The 22149-nt window shown below is 45.9% G+C and overlaps 1 protein-coding gene across 1 annotated transcript; it reads right to left on the bottom strand.

Annotated features, from left to right (window-relative positions):
* Positions 1-1075: 1075 nt before the first annotated feature.
* Positions 1076-12164, bottom strand: C1GALT1C1 (C1GALT1 specific chaperone 1). The gene is made up of 2 exons (XM_069747197.1): positions 12111-12164; positions 1076-5841 (listed from the first exon to the last, which is right to left on the bottom strand). Exon 2 carries the CDS (start codon positions 5834-5836, stop codon positions 4883-4885), a length of 954 nt encoding a protein of 317 aa, XP_069603298.1. The 5' UTR covers positions 5837-5841; positions 12111-12164; the 3' UTR covers positions 1076-4882.
* Between the last annotated feature and the right edge of the window lie 9985 nt (positions 12165-22149).

The raw sequence follows: 22149 nt of genomic DNA on the forward strand, positions 1-22149 counted from the left end.
AGAGCTGTGTGTATATAGGACAGTTGTGTGTATGTAGCAGTGATGTATAGTGTGTGTATGTGTGTAGCAGAGCTGTGTGTATATAGGACAGTTGTGTGTATGTAGCAGTGATGAGTAGTGAGTATGTATGTAGAAGAGCTGTGTGTATGTAGGACAGTTGTGTGTATGTAGCAGTGTTGTGTTGTGTAGTGTGTGTATGTATGTAGCAGAGCTGTGTGTATTTAGGACAGTTGTGTGTATGTAGCAGTGATTAGTGTGTATGTATGTAGCAGAGCTGTGTGTATATAGGACAGTTGTGTGTATGTAGCAGTGATGTATAGTGTGTGTATGTGTGTAGCAGAGCTGTGTGTATATAGGACAGTTGTGTGTATGTAGCAGTGATGTGCATGTGGGTAGCAGAGCTGTGTGTATATAGGACAATTGTGTGTATGTAGCAGAGCTGTGTGTATATAGGACAGTTGTGTGTATGTAGCAGTGTTGTGTAGTGTGTGTATGTATGTAGCAGAGCTGTGTGTATTTAGGACAGTTGTGTGTATGTAGCAGTGATGCGTATATGTGTGCGCTGTAGATAGTGAACATAGTAAGCCATCCTGGGCCTAAGAGTAATTTATGAAGTTATGATTTAGTTGATAGGCAGGTGTAACCGCACCCTGTCCATGTACTGCCCAAATTGGCATAGTTGGACATTACTAGAGTGTACTGTGAACCCCAAAAGTATAAATATTTTTGTGCAACTGAAAAGTTGACTAAAAATATTGTGACTAATTAAGGTGTTTACGCCAGATTTCTGGGGTAAGCATCTTAATGAACTGAAGAAAAAAATACATCCATGATGAGCCAACCATACAATTATACGCTGGAGTCTGAAGAAATAGTGGTCGGCGGCTACTATAGCGTATGAATGACCAACTTCTTATGCAAGTAGAAAGTTTAAATCACATTAAACCCGGAAGATTTCAGCTCTTAAGTCTGCAGAATCACTAATGCATCTCTGGCCAGGATGTAATACAATGGAAAGATATTTAGTTTAGGCAAAACAGGAATAAACTATAAAATAATAATAATACAGCACATGTAATATAAAATAATTGTTTAATTCATACAGAAATTCATTGTCGTAAATTTTTCAGACCATAAAAAATTACAAATATTTATTCTTCATTTAATTATTTTATACAAGAAATGCTGTTAATATCCACATACCAGTCAAAAATATAGAAAAAAAATATATATGACACAGCCAGCAATCTTCCGCAATTCTTACCTTACAAGCTACCTATAGTATTACAGTTTAGTATAGTAGTGCAGCTCCTCATGGCTGAGCAGCCATTCTGATCCAGTTCTGCAGAATGACCAGAGAGTAGATCAAAATTTTTCATGTTGTTAAACAAAACTTTTTTCTTTATAACAAAAAAGAAAACACACAAATTCATTGATCAAGAAGCCAGTTGGGAAACACTGAGGATATGTTCACACCACGGCATGTATTTTGCATGTTCCGCATCCCAAATTTCATAGAACAGCTTAAAAGGAGATATCCAAGTTCTTAAAAAGGGAATATCAGTAAGATCAACACCCCCCACCCTTCCAAGCTTAATACATGGACACCTTCATATATTCTATCTGCTGCTAAATTCCCAAGAAATTACCTGTTTAATTCATATGCAGATGAGGCATTATGGGCTCTGGGCATGACAGAGCATTTAACTAGCCACTGATTTATTTCCCTGTTTTTGCCAGCCCCTTTAGCTTGATTGATAGCCTACTTTGTGATTTCCCTGCCTGGCACCTAACGTCACACAGACAGTGAGCTGTCAATCAAAGCTGAGCTGGTGGTAAGCAGGGAAACATCCTCAGGAGGCAGAGGCTCATTAAGTGCTGTCGGGAACAGAAAACTACACCTTATTTGCATATGAATTAAAACACTGATTTCTTGGCAAAGTAGCAACAAACGAAAGATATAAAAGGTGTCGATGGATTTAGCTTTCAAAGACCCACATTTTTAAAAAAAAATTTATAAGTGTGAAAAATGAATAAAAACTTTCAGAAAATAAAATATGCAGATCTATGGGACAACACAAACTGGCTTTAACGAAAAAAAAACAGTCCTGAGTGTTGTGTGTGTGTGGAAAAACTGAACAGGTACTTTTCTATATTTAAAACCTTCACTGCCAATATTACCGGACAGCATGTTGTAGAAATCCAATGTGCCAATCATGATATAGCTGAAAAGCCATATGCAAATCAGTTTGGAAATGCATTGTGGGCGTGTCTACACAGTTGCGCTGCATCTTCCCAGTGCGGTAACACAACCCCAATGCACTGCCAACCTAATTAGCATACGGCTTCTACAGGGACAGGTGTCCTTTAATGTGCCAAAGAGGAAAGTTAGAAAATCGGAATAGTGGTTTCTCCATGCGAATCCTCAGTGGTCTTTACTGGGTGGTTGGATAATGGGGGATTACTGGAGAAGGGTCATCAGGCTCATTCTTGGATTGATTTATTTTTAAACGATGTCTGCTAAAATCTTTACTTATCTATATTTTTCCATTATGATTCGGTCGAAAAAACACTCATATCCAAGCACCACAATTAATGAGAGATGAAGTAATAGTACGTGTACTGATGTTTTAGAGCATTAGATGGCCTTAACTCCTCGCTGTCGAGATAAAGGCGAATGAAAGACAGATCCAACATCCTCTTCCACAAGCCATTTTATCAGAGTTTATTAAATCATTGATCGTCAGTAAATTTAATTTTTAGCCATTTTATTCCTCTGCCTCACCTCCACTTTTTTTTTTTTTTTTTAAATAGTGATAAAAGGAAAAAAAAAAGGATTATTCGCATAGCCTAATTTGCACACTTAGTAACCAAATAGATAAATTAGTTTTTTCCTCCTCGACTTTACAGAGGGAATCATTACTACAAGGCGAGGTTATAATGACAGGACTATTATGCTGCTGGAGACCGGATAGGCTGGAATATGCACCCGTCAGCAGCATAGGAAGGAGGACACGTGCCATCTACAGCACATACCCCCTCTATAGTGATAACAGGGGCTTACAAAAGTAAAAAGAATAATCACCGCTCACATCTTGTATTACAGAAAGACAAAAATAAAAATTTGTAATAGACTCCCATAAAAGTGGATCTGACCCCTCTTCTGCCGGATCTCGTCCCCCATGAAATATTCCTGGAGCTTTTCCTAGGACTCTACAGTTCTCTGTTATCACCAGGATGAGGTTTTCTTGGTTTTCTTTGAAAAACCATTAACATCTCAAAAACTTTTTTGTAATGGTTATTATGCAGATACCCAGAAGAGAGGCTTGTGTGCGGTGGGCTCCAGGCATGGCCAGAGGCGACCATTATCTACCATGGTGGCAGACAGTGGAGACTTTGTCACGTTTTTGTGAGATCTTGCAACTAACAAAAAGTTATCTTTTCATAGTATTACTGCTGGTTTTGCATAAAGGGGTATTCTGGCTCCGATCACTTCTACATTGGGAGGTGAGCGGTGGTCTGCCGGGATGCGTGCAGTGCTATCTGCAGATATCTGTAGAGGCGACATCAGCACCGCTCACCTCTTAATGCAGACGTTAGTGGCTATGGAATAATATTCCTGCCATTTATAAAACTTTTTTTTTTCCAGGGATGGGGGTTTTCTTTCGTGGGTTTTTTTGGTTATCGATCCTCGAAATACTGAGAGTCCGTTGGAGCTGCAGTGGCTCCTTTTAATATTTAGCTGCCTCCAAAACCTAGTAACAGCTGATCAATGGTGGTTCCGGGTGACAGACTGTCATTGCGCGGATATTGATGATCTATCCTAGCGGTAAGTCAGCAATATTTTATGCCCGGACAATCCCTTTAATAACGATGTGTTGGCTGTGTTAACATATCCAAGTCCTCACATTCTGAATTTTGTTCTTCAGTTATGCCTCCTGGAAAATTCTGAATAAATTGACAACTGGCCAGTGCCGTTCCCTTTGTCAATAATGTGCGTCCCTACACTTGTTGACACAGCGATCAGGTCCAGATTGTGTAGGCAAATCTTGTGACAAGTAGAATGGTAAAGCCCAGTCGGCCATTGAGTTGTAGGAATGGCACAATGCACCATTATAAGAAAATATGCAGCAGAATCATTGCGACATGCGGCAATTATAAGATGTGGGGAGAGAACGTTGCTGCATAAAACCAGGATGCCCCCCTCCATATTACTTCCCCACCAGTCCTGTATCTCACAGGGAGAACAACGATGCCACTAGGGCTCTGGCTTGTGGATTCCTAATAAAAATGTAGAGGTGCCATCACACCACCTTCTAAAATACCAGAAGGGCCTCCCTGGGGGATGCCATGTCCTATCACTTGTATACAAAGGGGCCCTATGCCCTAGGTGTATGAGGTAATGGGGTTCGAGCCTCGTGGTAGGAAGGGAACGTGTCCTCTAACACCAAACACTGTCATTTGGCAATATCACCCATGTACGACGGAGGTGACAGACACAAGTCAGCTCATTTACACTCTCCCATAGGGAGCAGCCTGAAGAATTGTACAAAGCTCGCTGACCACGGAAACTGAAAAGATCAACCCAGTTCTGTATGACGTAGAAAAATAGAATTTGAGTTCAAAAATCATCACCGAAGAAAATCAGTTGCAGTCCGAGTAGTGAAACAGTATTGAGCAGTCCCGACATGTGGAAAGACAGAAGCTTCTAGAATGTACAGAGAAGAGAGTAAATTACACATGTACACGGATCCCGCTCTTCCTCCCCGCATAAATAAATAGAGCCACCATACTTGATTGATTAGTTTCTTTTTTAGTCCTTGTCTCCGGATTTCAGAATTAAGCACACCCTAGAGTATTTAGTGATGCGAATAGAAGTTCGTCAGTCGTTATCGGAATTTGAAGGCGGTAAGAAGACTAGTGCGTCGTTAAAGCTGTGCCCGTACGCCCGTAACCTGTACACACCGTACATCATAACCTGCATGTGGTTTGGAGATATGCCACTGAATGTGATCGCCATGTCTGAGCAACAGCCTTCAACAACCTTTTGAGGATCATTTGCCATGGCTTCTTTAATTAGGGTCCCTACAGATTTGGTGTTGAAGACGTTCTTGCCTTCGGAGTCTTCTGCATTTTCGGCCACTACTCCCTTATACTTCAGGCACATGGCCAACTGCTTATCTCCTGGAACTTTCCATATGAGGCCACCAGTTTCTGGACACTTATCGGGCTCGTTCATGACATGGATAAGACGATTTACTGACCCGATACTGAGCACAATGCCACCCGCCAAATCCACATAATCTAGGTCTCCATCTTTTACAGTGTGACCAATGTAGAAAGGCTCCAAAGGATTTTTCTTCAAGACAAAGTACTTTAGGTTTTCAATGATGGCAAAAGTAGAGGGTTGAGCAATGAAAAACCAGTTGTACTCCTTTTTATGTTTCTCATAAGCCATCTGGAGGGCTTTTCTCATCATGGTCCACATGTCGCTGCTGTCAACAACGATGGATTCAAAGACCTTAACGTTTTCCGAGCTGTAATAGTCAGTCCGGTCGCAGTGCTTGCTCCACGTGTTTATGACGGCAGACCAGAGGCTCAGGTCTTTTGGCTTGACAAGGATGATACAGTAGACCTGCATGCTCTTACTCAAGTCCAACCGTTCTGCATGTGAAAGCTTCAATACGTCCTCCTTGTTAGGTGCCTGGATGTGATGGTGCTCATGGGGGGAGGCAGATTCATGCCCCAACTTAATGTGTCCGAGAAGAGTCACCACCAGACAAAAGCCACCTCCTATCAACATGCCCCGCATGAACGAACCGCCTTCGGAAATCATCTTTCCTAGAAAACAAAATTAGCATCCATTAATAGGCTGATAACGGTAAATAATTAAAGGGGTTTTCCATTACTGGATAAACCCAGTTTAATCAATTCTTGTCCCCAATTTAAATAAAAACAGTGTATACTCACTGCCCATAGAAGCAAAGTTTCTGCAAAATCAGCGATGCTGTTGCCGTAAGATAATGTGATATTGTGGTCTCATATGCCTGCTGCAGACAATGAGTGCCAACATATACGTTTCTACCTATGCTGCGGATTAACCCTTTAAGGCTATGTGCACACGTTGTGGATTAGGCTTAGGAATTTCTGGTGTGGATTCTGCCTCTCCTGGCAGAAAACGCACCTGCGGATTTGTCGCGTTTTTTGTGCGTTTTTGCTGTGGATTGGCTGCGTTTTTTTACCCCTGCGGTTTTCTATAATGGTATGGGTACAAAAACGCTGCAGATTCACAAAAAAGTAGTGACATGCTACTTCTTTTAAACCGCAGCGTTTCTTCTGCAAAGTGTGCACAGCATTTTTTTTCTCATTGATTTACATTGTACTGTAAATCAATTGCGGATCTGCAGCGTTTCTGCACTGCAAAAAACGCTGCAGATCCGCAGACAATCTGCAACGTGTGCACATACCCTTAGTGTGCATTAATGGGTTTTTTTTACCTACTGCCTCTCCGCTGCTCCCTGAAGGTGTTTGTTTACCTGGCTGAAGTGAATCACGACTGAGGCACATATTGTTGGACTGGGGGCCGCAAGTATTAATCGACTCCAGGGACCACTGCTCAGCTACATACAAATAGCTCATTACCTCATTCACAAATGTATATAATACCACACTGGGTAGTGTGCCATTTACTAAAGGAGCCCCTGTCTGCACATAGCAAATCAAGAGTATTGTGCCAACTAGTGGCTATATGGGAAGGTGAGGGGTCCACTCCTGCATCGGGGCCTACCGGGGGATTCTCCTCTTCTCCTGTGGATCAGTCTGAGCCTCGGCACCACATGGCTTTAGCAGCCAATCACTGACTCAACGTTCTTTTACTGTCAAGCTGGGATTTTATAGGACTAAACCAATGATCATAAGGATTTGACCCCGGCGAGCCATGCTGACAGGCAGAATGAAGGGGCTGCAGTACCATGTAATGGTGACACCAGACAGCCCCCTGTAATGTGAATTGTCACTTTCTGAACAATTCTAGCTAGAATAGAGGCTGACACAGCAAACTCAACCAGAGATAAGCCGGACCACCTGTGTGCAGGACCCCAGATAGTGCAGTGTGGACTCTCAAGGGACTAACATGTATTACAATCAGTGATTACTGCTCCTTGCAAGCCATGTGTATGTATGTGCTGTGGATGTATGTGCCGTGGATGTGGTATGGATGTATGTATGTGCCATGTATGCGGTGTGGATGTATGTATTTGCTGTGTATATGTATGTGTCGTGTGGTGTGGATGTATGTAGTTGCTGTGTATGCGTTGTGGATGTATGTATGTATGTGCTGTGTATGCGGTGTGGATGTATGTATGTGCTGTGTATATGTGCCGTGTATGCGGTGTGGATGTATGTATGTGCTGTGTATGTATGAGCCATGGATGTATGTATGTGCCGTGTATGCGGTGTTGATGTATGTATGTGCTGTGTATGTATGTATGTATGTGCTGTGTATATGTATGTGCCGTGTGTATGTGCTGTGGATGTATGTATGTGCTGTGTATATGTATATGTATGTGCTGTGGATGTATGTGCCGTGTGTATATGTATGTGCCGTGTGTATGTGCTGTGGATGTATGTGCCGTCTATGTGGTGTGGATGTGTGTATGTGCCGTGTATATGTATTATGTATGTGCTGTGGATGTATGTGCCGTGTATGCGGTGTGGGTGTATGTGCTGTGGATCTATGTGTCATGTGTATGTGCCATGTATGCGGTGTGGATGTATGTATGTGCTGTGTATATGTATGTGCCGTATGTATGTGCTGTGGATGCGGTGTGGATGCACAGTACAGATTGTTGGAAGACCATTCCCGGTGACTACCTCTTGAAGCTCAACAAGAGAATTCCAAGAGTGTGCAAAGCTGTCATCAAAGCAAAAGGTGGCTACTTTGAAGAACCTAGAATATAAGACATATTTTCAGTTGTTTCACACTTTTTTGTTAAGTATATAATTCCACATGTGTTAATTCATAGTTTTGATGCCTTCAGTGTGAATGTACAATTTTCATAGTCATGAAAATACAGAAAAATCTTTAAATGAGAAGGTGTGTCCAAACTTTTGGTCTGTACTTTATGTATCTGCCGCGTATATGTATGTGCTGTGGATGTATGTGCCGTGTATGCGGTGTGGCTGTATGTGCCGTGTATTCGTGTATATGCCGTGTATGTATGTACAGTATGTGCTGTGTATATGCCGTGTGTATGTGCTGTGGATGTATGTGCCATGTATGTGGTGTGGATGTATGTACAGTATGTGCCGCGCCATGTATGCGGTGTGGATGTATGTACGCGCCATGTATGCGGTGTGGATGTATGTACGCGCCATGTATGCGGTGTGGATGTATGTACGCGCCATGTATGCGGTGTGGATGTATGTACGCGCCATGTATGCGGTGTGGATGTATGTACGCGCCATGTATGCGGTGTGGATGTATGTACGCGCCATGTATGCGGTGTGGATGTATGTACGCGCCATGTATGCGGTGTGGATGTATGTACGCGCCATGTATGCGGTGTGGATGTATGTACGCGCCATGTATGCGGTGTGGATGTATGTACGCGCCATGTATGCGGTGTGGATGTATGTATGCGCCATGTATGCGGTGTGGATGTATGTATAGTATGTGCCATGTATGCGGTGTGGATGTATGTATGCGCCATGTATGCGGTGTGGATGTATGTATGCGCCATGTATGCGGTGTGGATGTATGTATGCGCCATGTATGCGGTGTGGATGTATGTATGCGCCATGTATGCTGTGTGGATGTATGTATGCACCATGTATGCGGTGTGGATGTATGTATGCGCCATGTATGCGGTGTGGATGTATGTATGCGCCATGTATGCGGTGTGGATGTATGTACAGTATGTGCCATATATGCGGTGTGGATGTATAGTATGTGCCATGTGTGCGGTGTGGATGTATGTATAGTATGTGCCATGTATGCGGTGTGGATGTATAGTATGTGCCATGTGTGCGGTGTGGATGTATGTATGCGCCATGTATGCGGTGTGGATGTATGTATAGTATGTGCCATGTATGCAGTGTGGATGTATGTATAGTATGTGCCATGTATGCGGTGTGGATGTATGTATGCGCCATGTATGTGGTGTGGATGTATGTATAGTATGTGCCATATATGCGGTGTGGATGTATGTATAGTATGTGCCATGTATGCGTTGTGGATGTATGTATAGTATGTGCCATGTATGCGGTGTGGATGTACGTATGCGCCATGTATGCGGTGTGGATGTATGTATAGTATGTGCCATGTATGCGGTGTGGATGTATGTATAGTATGTGCCATGTATGCGGTGTGGATGTATGTATAGTATGCGCCATGTATGCGGTGTGGATGTATGTATGCGCCATGTATGCGGTGTGGATGTACGTATGCGCCATGTATGCGGTGTGGATGTACGTATGCGCCATGTATGCGGTGTGGATGTACGTATGCGCCATGTATGCGGTGTGGATGTATGTATAGTATGTGCCATGTATGCGGTGTGGATGTATGTATAGTATGTGCCATGTATGCGGTGTGGATGTATGTATAGTATGCGCCATGTATGCGGTGTGGATGTATGTATGCGCCATGTATGCGGTGTGGATGTACGTATGCGCCATGTATGCGGTGTGGATGTACGTATGCGCCATGTATGCGGTGTGGATGTATGTATAGTATGTGCCATGTATGCGGTGTGGATGTATGTATAGTATGTGCCATGTATGCGGTGTGGATGTATGTATAGTATGCGCCATGTATGCGGTGTGGATGTATGTATGCGCCATGTATGCGGTGTGGATGTACGTATGCGCCATGTATGCGGTGTGGATGTACGTATGCGCCATGTATGCGGTGTGGATGTATGTATAGTATGCGCCATGTATGCGGTGTGGATGTACGTATGCGCCATGTATGCGGTGTGGATGTATGTATAGTATGTGCCATGTATGCGGTGTGGATGTATGTATGCGCCATGTATGCGGTGTGGATGTATGTATAGTATGCGCCATGTATGCGGTGTGGATGTATGTATGCGCCATGTATGCGGTGTGGATGTATGTATGCGCCATGTATGCGGTGTGGATGTATGTATAGTATGCGCCATGTATGCGGTGTGGATGTATGTATGCGCCATGTATGCGGTGTGGATGTATGTATAGTATGCGCCATGTATGCGGTGTGGATGTATGTATAGTATGCGCCATGTATGCGGTGTGGATGTATGTATAGTATGCGCCATGTATGCGGTGTGGATGTACGTATGCGCCATGTATGCGGTGTGGATGTACGTATGCGCCATGTATGCGGTGTGGATGTATGTATAGTATGTGCCATGTATGCGGTGTGGATGTATGTATAGTATGTGCCATGTATGCGGTGTGGATGTATGTATAGTATGTGCCATGTATGCGGTGTGGATGTATGTATAGTATGTGCCATGTATGCGGTGTGGATGTATGTATAGTATGTGCCATGTATGCGGTGTGGATGTATGTATGCGCCATGTATGCGGTGTGGATGTATGTATAGTATGTGCCATGTATGCGGTGTGGATGTATGTATAGTATGTGCCATGTATGCGGTGTGGATGTATGTATGCGCCATGTATGCGGTGTGGATGTATGTATAGTATGTGCCATGTATGCGGTGTGGATGTATGTATGCGCCATGTATGCGGTGTGGATGTATGTATAGTATGCGCCATGTATGCGGTGTGGATGTATGTATAGTATGTGCCATGTATGCGGTGTGGATGTATGTATAGTATGTGCCATGTATGCGGTGTGGATGTATGTATAGTATGCGCCATGTATGCGGTGTGGATGTATGTATAGTATGCGCCATGTATGCGGTGTGGATGTATGTATAGTATGTGCCATGTATGCGGTGTGGATGTATGTATAGTATGCGCCATGTATGCGGTGTGGATGTATGTATAGTATGCGCCATGTATGCGGTGTGGATGTATGTATAGTATGCGCCATGTATGCGGTGTGGATGTACGTATGCGCCATGTATGCGGTGTGGATGTACGTATGCGCCATGTATGCGGTGTGGATGTATGTATAGTATGTGCCATGTATGCGGTGTGGATGTATGTATAGTATGTGCCATGTATGCGGTGTGGATGTATGTATAGTATGTGCCATGTATGCGGTGTGGATGTATGTATAGTATGTGCCATGTATGCGGTGTGGATGTATGTATGCGCCATGTATGCGGTGTGGATGTATGTATAGTATGTGCCATGTATGCGGTGTGGATGTATGTATGCGCCATGTATGCGGTGTGGATGTATGTATAGTATGTGCCATGTATGCGGTGTGGATGTATGTATAGTATGTGCCATGTATGCGGTGTGGATGTATGTATAGTATGTGCCATGTATGCGGTGTGGATGTATGTATAGTATGCGCCATGTATGCGGTGTGGATGTATGTATAGTATGCGCCATGTATGCGGTGTGGATGTATGTATAGTATGTGCCATGTATGCGGTGTGGATGTATGTATAGTATGCGCCATGTATGCGGTGTGGATGTATGTATAGTATGCGCCATGTATGCGGTGTGGATGTATGTATGCGCCATGTATGCGGTGTGGATGTATGTACAGTATGTGCTGTGTATGTGCCGTGGATGTGCTGTGTATGTGCCATGTATGCGGTGTGGATGTATGTATGCGCCATGTATGCGGTGTGGATGTATGTATGCGCCATGTATGCGGTGTGGATGTATGTACAGTATGTGCTGTGTATGTGCCGTGGATGTGCTGTGGATGTATGCGCCATGTATGCGGTGTGGATGTATGTACAGTATGTGCCGTGTGAGAACAGTGATCCTGGACTGCAGCACATCTTCTATGTCGGGGCTGACAGCGCAGCCTTCACATCCTGTGTCTATGGGAAGATACAACACCGACTACTACAGGGCTGCAGCCGCTACACATGCACACGGCCGTGACGTAAGCTGCTCAGGAGACGGAAGGGTTAACACCCCAGTCCCCGCCAGACCCCCTATCCCGGTGTCCCCGCCCGCGGGCACCGCACTCACCCTGCCGCTCCTGAGCTCCGTCTGCTGTTGCCTCTGCCGGATCTTGGATTTCCGCCTTCATGCGCAGGTGACATGGAGTCACGTGTACAGTCGTGACGTGTCACTGTTCTGACGCCATCTTTGACCCTGGCAAAAAAAAAAACTGAACGTTACATGAGGAAATAAATGATACTGTGGAAAGTTGAAGGAGAATTTAGGACCAGTAAATGGGAAGTTACCTGAGTCTAGAGAACTAGTATAGACAACCCAGGGAACAATAAAGGGCGCCAGATTCCAGTTATCAATTCCAGTGCAGGAGTTTACTGCCGCAATTTGTTGGGTTGGTCACGACGGTCTGGTCTGGTCGGTCTGGTCAGGACGGTCTGGTCAGGACGGTCTGGTCAGGACGGTCTGGTCAGGTCGGTCTGGTCAGGACGGTCTGGTCAGGTCGGTCTGGTCAGGTCGGTCTGGTCAGGTCGGTCTGGTCAGGACGGTCTGGTCAGGTCGGTCTGGTCAGGACGGTCTGGTCAGGTCGGTCTGGTCAGGACGTTCTGGTCAGGACGTTCTGGTCAGGTCGGTCAGGTCAGGACGGTCTGGTCAGGTCGGTCTGGTCAGGTCGGTCTGGTCAGGTCGGTCTGGTCAGGACCATCGCACTTCTGTATAGTCAGGACAAGAACTCCATGAACCCATGAGGCTCTGCTGAAGGTTTAGCATGCTGGTGGCCAACTGTCCCTGTACATCTGGGGGGCTACCACATTAATGGGCCACCGAAGCTTCCCGCAGCCCCTCAGAAAGCGCTCACGCACCTCCGCTCCATTCAGGACCGCATGGCCGCGTTCTCGAGGTTCCAAAGCCCCAATTATGGGCTCGTTGGGGGTTAAAGTGGTCAGACCCTTATCAATCAGCAAGATACTCCCTATCATATGGATAGTGATAACTTAATTTTTGGGGAATAAGCATTTAAAGGGGCTTCACAGTTTGGGGAAACCCGTGTCCTCAGCTACAGTCTGGTTATAAAACCCTCACGCTGTGCTTTACCCACGATCCCGGGATCTGATCGTCTGCAGCGCTGACGTCACATTGACAGCGCTGCTCCACACCCCCACCCTTTCATCCCGCTTGCGTAAGAACGCGACATTTTGTGACTTTTTAAATCTTTTACCCCAGAATTCTGGCATGAAAGCTTTGATGCATCGGAACCAACGTTCGTTGTTTTTAAAGGTTCTTCAATGGACTGATCACTGTTATTAATATTAATTGTGGGACCCCAGAAGCAGCGTGATAACTATGGCTCGCAGGGTGACTAGGTATTGGGAGGAGGACCAGCAGCGTGCCTCCCTGGAGGGCAGGTGCTCACCACCCATCCAAGAAAACAGTCGGGTTATACTGATCAGAGTGGGATCAATTTTTCTGAGTGGAGAGAAAAAAAAAGTTTCTCCACCTTCTCCATTCAGTCAGTCTTTGAAAATCGGACCGCGCTCGGGATGTCTAGAGTTGGCCTGTGTGCATGTGTGTGAGATGGGGAGACTAGATTGTGAGCACAATAGAGATGGGCCGATTGATTCGCACTTGGCTTCCTGGATGGGGTCCGGCAAACATCCTCCTACTTGGCAGCGTACCGGAGTCTCTTCTGATTAGGAGGGCGCAATGCTTTGTGTGTCTTTCTGTAACAAAGATGTGATGTCTGGCCCATGATTCAGAAGAAGAGCCGGGGATGCCGGAAGGCGGGAGACTGTTCACGTTGCTCCTCACCAGGAGTTCTGATCTGGCCACAGGACCAGGGTCCTGCAAATTGATTCGTTCACCTCTAGAGCCCGAATTTGTGGCCATAGATATGGAATAGTTGGTGATTCCAATGATAACTTGCTAATAATGTTCATTACATCCTTTTGTTCTCGGGTGAGATAAGCCACCTACAGCGGTGTCTGACATTGACTTAATGGGTTTGTCATTATTCAAAATTTTTATTAACCCCTAATTTTACTGATGGGACAGGTTTTCTGAAAGAGGACAATCCCTGGGCCATTCAGACAGGCCGATAATCAATAACATTCAATATTGTGCTCTTGAAAATGCGTTAAGTCAGTCTAAGGGCACAGAATGATGGCGGTATAAATCGATCTGAGATCGGAAAGGAGTGCCCAGACTGGCCGGCGGCTCTCCCCACCCAAGTCTGACAGCTGTGCATAGAAAATACATGAAGGTGTCACGCTCGGATCAGGAGAGCCACCGGCCAGTCCAAGCATTGCGGTTCCATGTTCAGTCTGATTTATATGGCTATCTGACTGCTGGCTGTTAAATGACCGCCAATCAGCTTGCATGTTGCCAATCCATGGTCGTTTTACAGCTGCAATCGTGCAGTGTATTCAGGGCCTTAGGCCCCAACACCCATTGAAAGCACTTGTTTGTAAAATCGAGTGTGTAAGTGTATAGGAGAGGTGTCAGGACAAGAATTCAGATCAGGTTCTAATCACAACCGCGAGCAAAGCAATATCAAATCTGATCAGGCGATGTCTTCAGCCTGTGCCATATGAATCACCTGATGGCACTGATGTGTCACCTCCACGGTGATTTCAGCCACTATCTGACATGTTCATCTCATGTTAGTAAGGCCGGGATCACACATACGCGAGATACGGCCGAGTCTCGCAGGTGAAATCCCTCCTCTGGCGCCGGCACTCCGGAGCGGAGCGTGCAGCCGCACAGCAACACATGGAGCTGCACGCTCCGCTCCCAAGCAGGGATTTCACATGCGAGACTCGGCCGTATCACGCGTATGTGTGATCCCGGCCTAATTCTGTAAATCTGGGTTATATTTTAAGTGAAAGGAATTGGATAAAACATGAGGAAGTATTAGGGTGGGGGTGAGGATGAGGTTGGGGTGGGTTGAAGTATTGGGTGGGGGTGAGGTATTGGTGGGGTGAGGTATCGGGTGTGAGGATGAGGTTGGAGTGGGGTTAAGTATTGGGTGGGAGTTGAGGTATTGGTGTGGGTTGAAGTATTGGATGGGGGTGAGGTATTGGTTGGGGTGAGGTATTGGATGTGGGTGTGAAGTTGGGGTGGGGTTAAGTATTGGGGTGGGTTGAAGTATTGGGTGGGGGTGAGGTTTAGGATGGGGTGCTGTATCGGGTGTGGGGATGAGGTTGGGGTAGGGGTGAGGTATTGGTGTGGGGGTGCAGTATTGGGGTGGGTTGAAGTGTTGGGTGGGGGTGAAATATTGGGGTGGGGGGTGAGGTATTGGAGTGGGGTTGACAGCACGGTGGCTCAGTGGATAGCACAGCAGCCTTGCAGCGCTGGACACCATCTGCAAGGAGTTTGTATGTTCTCCCCGTGTTTGCGTGGGTTTCCTCCGGGTACTCCGGTTTCCTCCCAAATTCCAAAAACATACTGATAGGGAATTTAGATTGTGAACCTCATCGGGGACAGTGATGATAATGTGTGCAAAACTGTAAAGCGCTGCGGAATATGTTAGCGCTATATAAAATAAATATAAGATAAAAGATAAAAAAAAGTATTGGGGTGGGGGTGAGGTATAGGGGCGTGGAAGTATTGGAGTGGGGTGAAGTATTGGAGTGGGGGTGAGGTATTTGGGCGAGGAAGTATTGGGGTGAGGGTGAGGTATATTGGGGCCTGGGTCAAGTATTGGAGTAAGGTGAAGTATTGGAGTGGGGGTGAGGTATTGGGGTGTGGAAGTATTGGGGTGGGGGTAAGTTATATTGTGGCGTGAGTGAAGTATTGGGGTGGGCGTGAGGTATATTGGGGCGTGGAGGTATTGGAGTGGGGTGAAGTTTTGGAGTGGGGGTGAGGTATTGGGGCGTGGAAGTATTGGAGTGAGGGTGAGGTATATTGGGGGGAAGTATTGGGATGGGGGTGAGATATTGGGGCGTGGGGGTATTGGAGTGGGGTGAAGAATTGGGGTGGGGGTGAGATATTGGGGTGTGGAGGTATTGGAGTGGGGTGAAGAATTGGGGTGGGGTGAGATATTGGGGCGTGGAAGTATTGGAGTGGGGTGAAGTTTTGGTGTGGGGTGAGGTATTGGGGTGTGGAAGTATTGGGGTGGGGGTGAGGTATATTGTGGCGTGGGTGAAGTATTGGAGTGAGGGTGAGGTATTGGGGTGTGGAAGTATTGGGGTGGGGTTGAGATATATTGGGGGAAGTATTGGCATGGGGGTGAGACATTGGGGCGTGGAAGTATTGGAGTGGGGTGAAGTTTTGGGGTGGGGTGAGGTATTGGGGCGTGGAAGTATTGGAGTGGGGGTGAGGTATATTGGGGGGAAGTATTGGGATGGGGGTGAGATATTGGGGCGTGGAGGTATTGGAGTGGGGTGAAGAATTGGGGTAGGGTGAGATATTGGGGCGTGGAAGTATTGGAGTGGGGTGAAGTTTTGGTGTGGGGTGAGGTATTGGGGTGTGGAAGTATTGGGGTGGGGGTGAGGTATATTGTGGCATGGGTGAAGTATTGGGTTGGGGTGATGCTGCCTCCCTGTGAATCACATAGATGCACAGTTAGGCTGCCGTCACACTAGCAGTATTTGGTCAGTATTTTACATCAGTATTTGTAAGCCAAAACCAGGAGTGGGTGATAAATGCAGAAGTGGTGCATATGTTTCTATTATACTTTTCCTCTGATTGTTCCACTCCTGGTTTTGGCTTACAAATACTGAAGTAAAATACTGACCAAATACTGCTAGTGTGACTGCAGCCTTACAATGATATTCTGGCCACACTCCACTCTCTAGAGCAGTTGTCATTACTATAGGGAAAACGTCCGCCAGAGCGCAGTCCGGAACCTAAAGTCGTGGCTCTCGTTTCCCGATCGGGCTTGTTAAATTGTTACTCCGCACCAAAACAAAGGGTTGTGGCTAAATCCAAGTCGGCTAAAGGACCTGGTCCCTCTGCCGACTTGGATTTAGCCGGCTCAGTATAGAGAAAGCTAAATCCCAGTCGGCTAAGGGACCTGGTCCTTCTGTGCACTGGGATTTAGCTTTCTCACACAGAGTCGGCTATTTCCAAGTCGGCAGAGGGACCAGGTCCTTTAGCTGACTTGGTTTTAGCCTGCTCTATATAAGAATGCTAAATCCTAGTGCACAGAAGGACCCTTATTGTATATAGATATATATCAATACTGTCATGTGATTTTTTTGAGCCGCAGACTAAATATGACATCTGATCACACATTTATTTATATGTGACAATTACACGCAAGAATTTTCCCCTTAATCCCAGTGTGTACAATATTCTGCGCCAATCTCATCTGCGTCCCGTTTTATTTTCTGGTGATCATTTTTGTAGATCACACGACCACATATTTTTTTCCATGCATGCACCTAGGAGTGTTTTAACCTTCGGGCGATTTTCTGTTTTTTAACATTTTTTTTCCTTCCCATAACTTATTTTTCCATCCACATCGCCGTTGAGATCTTTTTTATTTTGGCGGGACGCTATTATTGATACCATTTTGGCGCGGATACCATGTTTTGATCACCTCTTATTTCATTTTATTGCAATGTTGCGGCGACAAAAAAAAACGTAATTATGGCGCTTCGAGTTTACTTCTCGTTATGCCGTTTACCAATCAGATTATTTTATATTTTCATTGGTCAGACCTTTCTGAACACATCAATTCCCAATTTTTTTTTTTTTTTTAATGGAGCAAAAGCGATATTTTTTTTTCCTTATATTTTTATGATATATGACGTAACTTGTAGATCACACAACCACAGATTTTTTTCCATGCATGCCCCTAGGAGTGATTTAACTCTCCGGCGATTTTCATTTTTTTAATATTTTTTTTCCTGCCCATAACTTATTTTTCCATCCACATCGCCTTTGGGATTTTTTTTTATTTTGGCGGGACGTTCTTATTGATACCATTTTGGCGTGGATACCATGTTTTGATCACCTCTTATTTTATTGCAATGTTGTGGCAACCAAAAAAAAAGTCATTATGGCGTTTCGAGTTTTTTTCTCTTTGTGCCGTTTACTGATCAGATTATTTTACATTTTGATTGGTCAGACCTTTCTGAACACGTCAATTCCAAATTTCCAATTTTTTTTTTTTTTTTAAATGAAGCAAAAGTGATATTTTTAAAAAAAATATTTTTATTATATATGATGCAACTACATCATGCGTTGTGAAGGGGTCAATTCTATAACTATTGGCCAAATGGACCAGGTCCTTCTGCCGACTTGGATTTAGCCTGCTCTCTGTGAGAAAGCTAAATCCCGGTCGGCTAAAGGACCAGGTCCCTGTGAGTGTTTTAATACTAGATCTAGCAGACTGAAGGACCAGGTCCCTGTGAGTGTTTTAACACTAGATCTAGCAGGCTAAGGGACCAGGTCCTTCTGCCAACTTGGATTTAGCCTGCTCTCTGTGAGAAAGCTAAATCCCAGTTGGCTAAAGGACCAGGTCCCTGTGAGTGTTTTAATACTAGATCTAGTAGGTTAAAGGACCAGGTCCTTCTGCCAACTTGAATTTAGCCTGCTCTCTGTGAGAAAGCTAAATCCCGGTCGGCTAAAGGACCAGGTCCCTGTGAGTGTTTTAATACTAGATCTAGTAGGTTAAAGGACCAGGTCCTTCTGCCAACTTGAATTTAGCCTGCTCTCTGTGAGAAAGCTAAATCCCGGTCGGCTAAAGGACCAGGTCCCTGTGAGTGTGTGAGTGTTTTAATACTAGACCTAGCAGGCTAAAGGACCAGGTCCTTCTTTCAACTTGGATTTATCCTGGTCTCTGTGAGAAAACTAAATCCCAGTTGGCTAAAGGACCAGGTGCCTGTGAGTGTTTTAATACTATAGGAGGCTAAAGGACCAGGTCCTTCTGCCAGCTTGAATTTAGCCTGCTCTCTGTGAGAAAGCTAAATCCCATTCGGCTAAGGCCTCTTTTTCACTTCCTTTTCTTGCAATCCGTCGCAATCCGTCATTTTGGGCAAAAACGGATCCTGCAAATGTTCTCGCAGGATGCGTTTTTTTTACCATAAACTTGTATTAGCGACGGATCGCCACACGTCGCGTCCATCGTGCTACGGATCCGTCGTGTTTTGGCGGACCGTCGTCACAAAAAAATGTTCCACGTAACGTGTTTTTGTACATCGCGTCCGCCATTTTCGACCGCGCATGCGCGGCCGAAACTCCGCCCCCTCCTCCCCAGACTGCAGAATGGGCAGCGGATGCGTCGAAAAACTGCATCCGCTGCCCACGTCGTGCAAAACTTTCACAACGTCTGTCGGTACGTCGGCGCGACGCATTGCGATGAAAGATGATCTACTAGATCTAGCAGGCTAAAGGACCAGGTCCTTCTGCCAACTTGAATTTAGCCTGCTCACTGTGAGAAAGCTAAATCCAAGTGGGATAAAGGACCAGGTCCCTTGAAGTGGTTTAATACCAGACTTAGGCTAGGGTCACATTGCGTTATGTGACCGCGATTAACGGACTATGTTACACCGCGGCATAACGCGGTGTAACGTAGTCCGTTAACGCCACCATAGCCTGTAATGGCGAACGCATCGCTAGCGCACGCCCACATTGGGCGTGCGCTAGCGATGTGCCGTCATTTGAGTGATGGACCGCGAACACTGCTTGCAGCGTTCGCGGTCCGTTCCTCGCTAGCGCAGATCGGGGATCTGCGCTTGCGGGATCGGCTAATGCGATCCCTTTTGGGACATTGTGTTAGCGCAGTCCATAGCGCTATGCGCTAAACGGACTGCCCTAACGCAATGTGACCCTAGCCTTAGTAAGCTAAAACACCAGGTCCTTCTGCCCACTTAGATTTAGCTTGCTGTATGTAACAAATTCTAGTGGGCAACGCAGTCCAACAGTGATTCACCATCTGATGCACTGTAATGATTCCACTGGTTCACTGTCGGACTTCCGTACTGTAGTGCCCCTGTGTCACGCAGGGGCCAGTCTGGCAATCCAACCTACTACAATGTTTCCGCCTGGTTATGCATATTGCCGGTCACTGTGCTCCTTGAGTTCACCTCAAGTGACAGTTGACAGCTCAGAGGGTTCTGTGATAACCGCAAACTGTAATCTCCAGTGACCTCACAGGTGGTGGCTTCCATGCCACCCTTAGGCCGGGGTCACACTCGGCGTAAGACAATACGGTCCGTAATTTACGGCCGTAATACGCAGAAAAGTCCACAAAATAGTGGTCCGTATCTCCTCCGTAGGCAGGGTGTGTCAGCGTATTTTGCGCATGGCATCCTCCGTATGTAATCCGTATGGCATCCGTACTGCGAGATTTTCTCGCAGGCTTGCAAAACCGACCTACGGACATACAATGGATCCATGTACTCAAAAAATCGTAACAACATATATACCAGGGATTCAAGCTTCAGGAGGCTAATTTGCATATTCCAGGTGCCTTCTGGGAGAAGCGAAGTCTCCCTAAGCTAGAAGATCGTTGGGTACAGCCGGGACCAGCTGCTTCGAAAGCATCACCAAACCAGGGATTCAAGCTTCAGGAGGCTAATTTGCATATTCCAGGTGCCTTCTGGGAGAAGCGAAGTCTCCCTAAGCTAGAAGATCGTTGGGTACAGCCGGGACCAGCTGCTTCGAAAGCATCACCAAACCAGGGATTCAAGCTTCAGGAGGCTAATTTGCATATTCCAGGTGCCTTCTGGGAGAAGCGAAGTCTCCCTAAGCTAGAAGATCGTTGGGTACAGCCGGGACCAGCTGCTTCGAAAGCATCACCAAACCAGGGATTCAAGCTTCAGGAGGCTAATCTGCATATTCCAGGTGCCTTCTGGGAGAAGCGAAGTCTCCCTAAGCTAGAAGATCGTTGGGTACAGCCGGGACCAGCTGCTTCGAAAGCATCACCAAACCAGGGATTCAAGCTTCAGGAGGCTAATCTGCATATTCCAGGTGCCTTCTGGGAGAAGCGAAGTCTCCCTAAGCTAGAAGATCGTTGGGTACAGCCGGGACCAGCTGCTTCGAAAGCATCACCAAACCGCGCGCCTTACGGCGCGCAAATTTTTGCCTGTAGGACATTATTGCAAGAGAGCTTGGCTGAGTAGATTACACAAGAAGGAAAACACACAGCAAGTCAGCAGGATCTAGGAGCAACATGGCAGATGTGACAACCTACATGGTGAGCTGCAGCATGTGCTACATGTTCACAGATCGACCAGAAGAAGAATCCAATTTCACCTGTCAGAAGTGTAGACTAGTGGCCCTTTTAGAAGAAAAGGTGCGGGGTCTGGAAGAAAGAATAGCAACTTTGAAACTCATCAAAGAGAATGAAGACTTTCTAGACAGAACAGAAGCATCTCTACTGGTCACAGAAGGTGCAAAAAGTGTCAGAGAACCTCCAAAAGCAGATGAGTGGAAGCATGTGACCAAAAGAAGCAAGAAGACCATGGAGAAATCACCAACCACACAACTGAAGAACCGATATCAAATCTTTGTAGAGGATGAAGATGGCACACCTAAGAATGAAGCAATACCAGCAAGCAAAAAAGAAAAGGGCACACAGCAACAAGTGACAGCAAAAAGTACAGCCAAGAAGCAACGAAGAGTGGTGGTGGTGGGAGACTCACTACTGAGAGGCACCGAAGCAGCCATCTGCAGACCGGACATAACTGCAAGAGAAGTATGCTGCCTTCCAGGTGCGATGATCAAGGATGTGACCGATAGGATACCAAAGCTCTTCAGCTCCAAGGACGTCCACCCATTTCTTCTGATACATGTTGGCACCAATGACACGGCAAGGAAGGACCTACCGACAATCTGCAAGGACTTTGAAGAGTTGGGGAAGAAAGTAAAGGAACTGGATGCACAGGTAGTTTTTTCTTCTATCCTTCCAGTAGACGGGCATGGCACCAGGAGATGGAACAGGATCCTTGATGCAAACAACTGGCTAAGACGATGGTGCAGACAACAAGGATTTGGATTCCTGGACCACGGTGTGAATTACTGGTATGATGGACTCCTCGCCAGAGACGGACTACACCTCAACAAACCTGGGAAACACACATTCGCCAGAAGACTCGCTACACTCATCAGGAGGGCGTTAAAGTTAAACTAGAAGAAGAGGGGACGGGAAGAAAAACATTAGACTCGA

This window comes from Ranitomeya imitator, chromosome 2 (genome assembly GCF_032444005.1).
Source record: "Ranitomeya imitator isolate aRanImi1 chromosome 2, aRanImi1.pri, whole genome shotgun sequence".
Classification (NCBI taxonomy): domain Eukaryota; kingdom Metazoa; phylum Chordata; class Amphibia; order Anura; family Dendrobatidae; genus Ranitomeya; species Ranitomeya imitator.

What these genes read in the sequence shown, in the direction of transcription:
- C1GALT1C1 (XM_069747197.1), bottom strand. Translation starts at nt 5,836, where the DNA reads ATGATTTCCGAAGGCGGTTCGTTCATGCGGGGCATGTTGATAGGAGGT.